Source organism: Ruditapes philippinarum, unplaced genomic scaffold (genome assembly GCF_026571515.1).
Source record: "Ruditapes philippinarum isolate M1 unplaced genomic scaffold, ASM2657151v2 ctg23028_1_1_1_1, whole genome shotgun sequence".
Classification (NCBI taxonomy): domain Eukaryota; kingdom Metazoa; phylum Mollusca; class Bivalvia; order Venerida; family Veneridae; genus Ruditapes; species Ruditapes philippinarum.
In genome coordinates, this window is record NW_026863201.1 from 2,110 (window position 1) to 8,954 (window position 6,845).

Consider the following 6,845-nt stretch of genomic DNA (forward strand, 5'->3'; position numbering starts at 1 on the left):
TGTTGTTCACATAAGATAAAATTATGTTGTGTATGACGGCCCCTTTCGAAAATCATTATTTTTGTTTTGTCGGTGTTTATTTTTAGGCCCCAAGTATCACAATATGCTTTTAGTTTGTTTATTAAATCTTGAAGTGCATTTTGAGTGTTTGCAAAAAGTACCGAATCATCGGCAAATAGTAAAATGAACAGTTTTAGCTCGTCTAGAGTAAATATTCCTTCGATGTCTGTGTTTAAATTTTCGACGATATCATTTATAAAGTATAAAAACATTAGACTAGAACTTGGGTCTCCTTGTTTGTCCCAAATATGAGATTCGAAGAAGTCTGAGTATTGGTTTCTATATCGAATACATTGTTTAACTACACTATACATAGATTGCATAGCTTTAACAATTTTTGAACTGACATTTTCAGAAATAGGTTTATGCCATAGAAACGTTCTATCTATTTTGTCGAAACATTTTTCATAATCTACAAAAGCTGTGTAAAGTTTTTTGCCACAACTGAATGATTTTGAGATGACTGAGTGTAATAAAAAGATACAATCCGTAGTTGTTCTACCCTTTTGGAAGCCAAATTGATGATCATTTAATTTTTCATTTAATTGCGACCATTTTGTGACTCTATTTAATAATACTTGCGCATATATTTTACCTAGTATATTTATAAGACATATACCCCTATATTTGTTTGGATCATCTATGTTCCCTCCTTTAAAAATTGGTACAATAATTCCCTTGCCCCATGTTTCTGGGTACTGCCCTTTATCAAACAGTCTGTTAAAAAGTGAGTGTAATACTAATGCAATCTTATTATATGAACATTTATAAATTTCAGCGCAAATTTCATCTATCCCCACTACTTTTATTATTATTTTTGTGATGAACAGCAAACTTTATTTTCATCATAGCTTATTTCTCTCCATCCAAATAATCGTCATATATTTTGATCAATTTCAACATTTACCTGGTGTATTTCCGGTACTTCACCGTATAAATTTTGGAAATGATCAAACAAATCATCTATATTTAGATTTTCGGACTCAGTAGGTTTTTTCTTGTATTGCCGTTTAATAATTTTCCAGAATTGCCTAGGTTTTTCTTTGGCCATTCTTTGTAACTCTATTTTTACTTGGTTTTTATATGCATTTTTTGTTTTATTTTTAATCTTGTTATAGTTACTTTTACCACTTAAGAATATATTTTTATTTTCTAAAGTTTTTTTTCGGAGAAACTTATTTCTATCAATTTTATATTGTTTACGTGCATTAAAACATTCGTGATTAAACCATTTTTGTTTATAACAATTTGGTTTTGTTTTATTGTGTAACGTTTTCGTTTTGCCAAACACATCAAAAGAGTGCTTACGTATTATATCAACAAACTCTCTGACAACATTATCTATATTAGTTTCTTCATTTTCAATTGACGATATGACATTTTGTAGATGTTGTTCATCTAGCCTTTTTAAGAAATCATCCATAATTGTAGGATCCCATTTAATATATTGCTTATTTGAAGTAGCATCATACGAGGATGTATTTGAAAATGGTTTAGACATTAAAGTACATTGTAAACCAGAGTTGTCAGAAAATTCGTTCGGTTCAGCTATTTCAAAATATGATATAAGCTTAGAGTCTTGTTTATCGAGCAAAAGGTAATCAACAGTGCTAGAGCCATTTAATGAATGAAACGTATACTCTCCATGCGTATCGAAGTGCAACCGGCCATTACCTATGACCAAAAATGTATTTTTACATAAATCAATAAGACGTCGCCCTTGGGCGTCAATGACGTGGTCACAATTATTACGAGTTGGAATGTCAAAAACATCATCAAAAGTATCAAATTTTTCAAAATTTAGATATCTATTAAAATCCAACAAATCGCTACATGTCGAAGTTCTAGAATTTAGGTCACCTAAAACTAATATTTTACCTCTATGTTTAAATCGTTCTATATCAGATTCAATTTCTTCATAAAAATCAAAATTATCTTGGTCAATAACATTTGAACTTGAAGGTACAATATATGTGTTACAAATCAGTACGTCTTCATCAAAATCAAACAAAGTTTTACATAATTTTATCCATATAATACCATTTTGATGTTGGTGAAACACAGATATTTTATCTTTGAATATGTTTTTATGGTACAATGAAAGTCCACCACTGTATCTCCCTTTGGTAATGTTACGTGTTTTATTTCCATGCAAGTGGACACCTATATACCCTTGTATATCTAAATTAAAATGCACATTTTTATTAAGCCATGTTTCTTGTAGCAAAATGATGTCGTATTGATTAAGGATTTCTAAGAAGTCTGGGTCAATTATTTTTCTAACTAGACCGTTGACATTCCATGATAAAATTTGAATATGTTCTTGACTGTCTTAGTTTTCCACAGTCATCATAAAGGCTGGCGGGTCGATAACCTTGTTGTTCATGTAGACTTTGGTCAGTTTTCCGTTTACGTAAAGCGTACGTTCCTGTTGACGTACCGTTTTGCCGGCCTGTTCGTATCCATCGATAAGGTCACCAAACATCTTTCTGGCATCACGATTAACTTGGGGGCGCTGTACCCCCACTCCTTGTCGGGCAGTCTTAAGTTTCTCCTTGACGTCCTTGTCGAACGATTTTTTGCGGATTGTTTCACGTTCGTCGGGATTTCCGAATTTGGCCACGATGGGTTGCGGTTTCTTGGCTCGATCGGCGCCCAGGCGGTGTACCTTTGGTAAATTAATGGATGTACTGTCAATACTAAGTTTGTCAGAGATCAATTCATTGACAAGAGCGCGGCAATCCTCTACTGGAGCACTGTTGTTTACAAGTGGAGATGGCGTTTCCGCGATTCCATGAAATATAAGATTGTCATTCATTGACCGTGTTTGAAGATCTAACTGCAAATTTTCAAGTTCGAAATTCTGTTTTTCAATATCAGCATTCCATTTCTTAATATTGGACTGTTCATCTTTTAAAAGATTAATGTCGCGCATGTGTTGTTCGACATCCTGATGCAAAAATTTGCACGATGTTTCAATATCATTTACTTGTTTAGTGAGTCCAGAGAGTTCGATTTCTACATCAGACACTTTGATTGTAAGCTGATTGAGGGTAGATTCAACTTTTTGCGAAGATATTTTTAACGCTTTGACCTCTTCTATCAGATCGATGGTCCATGCCGGGGGTTGTGTAGAAGTCGGTGAACCATACATTAATTGTTGTGCAAGTCCTTGCTGTGCCAAGTTCAACAACTTGTTAGGGCTTGGAGAGGACATATTTAAATTACTATATAGAGGTGTTGAGGGTAATGTGTTTTCAAGATCACTCAAAGTAAATAAACTATCATCTAGATTATTGTTTGATTTTATTAACCTGTCAATTCCATACTGATTATACGGTCAATGCACAGAATATATTAATATTCGATAAATGTTCGGTAAATTCCGTGAGATGTGCGCAGTAAGATGTGATTAAATTCATCTTGTTATTTTGAATTAGTTACACTGACCGTTATAGTGCAATAGGGTAAACCACTGGTTTATTGTATCTGAATGTTCAACGTGTTGTAGGATCGAGACAGAGTATGTCCGGTATTTTTTTTATTCATAACTATTTTCAACATGTTTTTTAAGTTCTGGTTGTTCCGTTTTTAATATGTTTTACACCTTTTTGTAAATACTATACATTTGTATATAACAATGTTTAAGAATTAAAACTGAAAATTCATTCCGATTAAAATCAATAAATGTAATTATACAATATAAAATGTGACAATTCAGTGTTTCTAACTTGGTTCACATCCGTGTTTACAAATTGCTAACGCTTGACCATTTTCATTAAAACATACTTAAAGATAAAGAAAGAATAAGTCTAAAAAGAATGTCAGAAAAGGGGATCGAACATCGGACCCCTCATGCATTAGGTAATCACTTAACCCACTGTGCTATTGTGGATGTTACAAGAACCTAAATTAATCTAGTGAGAGTTTTCCAAACGTAAGTGATACACTCCATATTAATTCTCGCAAAATAAAGGGAGACAACCGAAGTGGGACCGAATATGTAAATGAGTGCTTTAATGTATTCATAATTGACAGGTCAATAAAATCAGACTATACACTGCCTTTTGTCTGCACTCGATGTATTGTGTATACACCGCGGTTTCAAATCGCTTGACTGACCATGACATAAACCACATGTACCTCTCAATAATGGTGATTTTCGTTTTTTCTCTTCTTTTTAGATGGAGCACTATTATTTGCATCAATAGGCATTAGAATAAATATTTACATACGTTTTAATCCAAAAATTCCAAGCATAAGCCCAATGGAACCACATTTTAATCCAGATTTATCGACTGCTAAAAATCCATGACCGTACACTATATAATATAGGCAAAAATAAAAAAAAACGTTCCTTGTTGTCACAAGATGACACCCCAGAATCTAAGTGTCAATTGAACGAGCATCTGAATATGATATTTTTATCGATATCTCTTTCTCTCACATCACATTATGTAAACTCTATAAAATGTTAGCCAGCTGCACTCCAGTTAATTACTGTCCATGTACATGTATACGATTGAACTACAAAAAGGTCCTCAAACTATGAAACAACTTTGGGATAAACCAGTCACTGGTAAGTTTCAATGTCAATGTCGGTAAAACGTCTAAATAGATCAGTGAACGTCGGTTACGTGACACAGTTATTGTATCTTTATTGGTCACTATAACATTGAGATATATTCGGCATTTTTGTGCAGAAAAAGGCGTCTGTAATAACACAAATTAAATGCCATTTGACAAAATAATATAACGTTTAGTTATACTATATAATTATGTTAAAGTTAAAACCATATATTATATATAATCAATTTATAGTGAATTGTTTTTATTTTCCAATAAGATGTATATGTATTGACATTCCCTACATATAGGTAAAATGAAATCATGAAGTCCCAGTATGCTTCAGAACTGCTATTGATATTATTTCTTAATAACTTTTCTTGTTACAGTTTCCACAAAAATTCTTATAAGTTATAGTAAAAAACTACATGTGCTCTCTTTACTCTGTTGGCAATTGGTATAATTATAGTGAATTTTATGGAAGTTAAATACCATTTTGTTTACATTTTGTTACCTTTTTAACAAATAAATACATGACCAGGGTTACTTTTCTCAGTAATATAACATCTAACATGCTTTCAAGCCATTACTTAAACATTATTAAAACAATATTTGACATTGCTAGCGAATTAAATCAAAGCACAGAAGGCGCTGAATTTGTTTTGGTCAGGTGCAGGTTGTGAGATTATATGTATAGTGCCACCAATGCTTTCCAGCGTTTTAATTGTAGTAAATTGGCTATAAGACTTATTGCAACACTGGTTTATTTGACTTAAACAATTTGAAAAAAAATGACTTGCCTTTACTGGGATTTGAACTCCAGACCTCTCGCTTCCTAGGCGAGCGCGAAAACCCTTCAGCCACGGTGAATTTATATGTGAACGGCCTGAAGAAAACCATGTTATTCTAAATTAATTAGGGCTTGTAACGACTTTAACTGTTGTTTAACACAGATGTAAATAATCCTGGAGCTTACTATAAGCATGTTTATTTATAAAGAACCAAAGGGATGCAAGTTCTGTGGTATTTTCTGATCTTTGCAATCTTAATCGTACTGTATATCTGTATGCATTTTCCTGTATAAGTTTATTTTATGTATTATAATTCATTTTGCAAGGCACCAGAGTTTGATACATACGGAATTCTGCATAACTAGAGATGCATCAAAAAATCATTTATGATCATTTTTTACGACAGTCACACTTTATCCTTGCATATCATGGCTATTTCCTTAACAAAGACACTTAAAAAAAGAATTAAAAAAAAAAGTTTCCTCGACTTGGATTTGAACTCCAGACCTCTCACTCCTTAAGCGAGCGCGTTACCCCTGCACCACGGAGAAGTTACACAAATAATGTCTGAATAACATCAAGTCATTTTAGATTTAGAACTTCCATTGCATTTCGGGTTTGTAATCCTTATTAATTTCGAGGTATTTTGTTCAGGATAAACCTGTTGTTTAAAATTGAAGTAAATAATTTAGCGAAAATCTTCTCGCCCAAACAGTCCGACATGTAGAATCTATATATTCCACTACTCGTTTTGTGTAGTAATCGGTAATCGACATCGCTAAAAATAGTATTTTCATTGATAAAATCATATTCATCCGCGTAATTTGTAATTGTGCATTTATTGACAATTCTATTAGCCAACGCTATTTTAAAACTTTGAATGCGTTGTTATTTATTGGATACTTGTAACAAAATAAAAATATTTCTTTCTTTTAAATCGCTAGTTTTAAGCTGTTTTGAGAACTACTTGTTGTTAGGTTTGTTGTGAACTTCTGTGTCAGAGATTGAATGTCCGCTTTGTATTTACTTATTTTCGATCAGAAAATACAATAAAACAATATTAGAAATCTTCGACCATTCGGGAATTATTTTGCTTGAAAATTAATTCGCCTGTCTTTGACCATCTTTACGCAGTGATCTCCCCTGAATTTTTCGGCGTTAGTGTTCATATAAAGGGAAGTAACCGCTCCAAAAAAGTGGACTACTTTCGGCGTTTGCAATTAACAGCATTAGACTCTGAAATTTCGCTACCATTATTTGTTTGGTCTGACGACCCAAACAAATAAAAATGTATTGTTAAGGCATAATGTGTCTTTAAGTTCTTTATGACTTTCTTCATTGGAACGAATAAAAAATCTCATTTTATTATTATTGTTTATAGGCAATTTCTAATGCACAAATACAAATGTATCAAATGTACTTTCCAAG

The 6,845-nt window shown here is 32.6% G+C and overlaps 1 protein-coding gene across 1 annotated transcript; it reads right to left on the bottom strand.

Moving 5' to 3' along the window:
- Positions 1 to 2,392: 2,392 nt before the first annotated feature.
- On the bottom strand, positions 2,393 to 3,277 carry LOC132721456 (uncharacterized). Its single transcript, XM_060705763.1, has one exon. It carries the CDS (start codon positions 3,275 to 3,277, stop codon positions 2,393 to 2,395), a length of 885 nt encoding a protein of 294 aa, XP_060561746.1.
- Positions 3,278 to 6,845: the final 3,568 nt, after the last annotated feature.

Excerpts from the sequence above, each read along its gene's own strand:
- LOC132721456 (XM_060705763.1), bottom strand. The coding sequence starts at position 3,277 with ATGTCCTCTCCAAGCCCTAACAAGTTGTTGAACTTGGCACAGCAAGGA.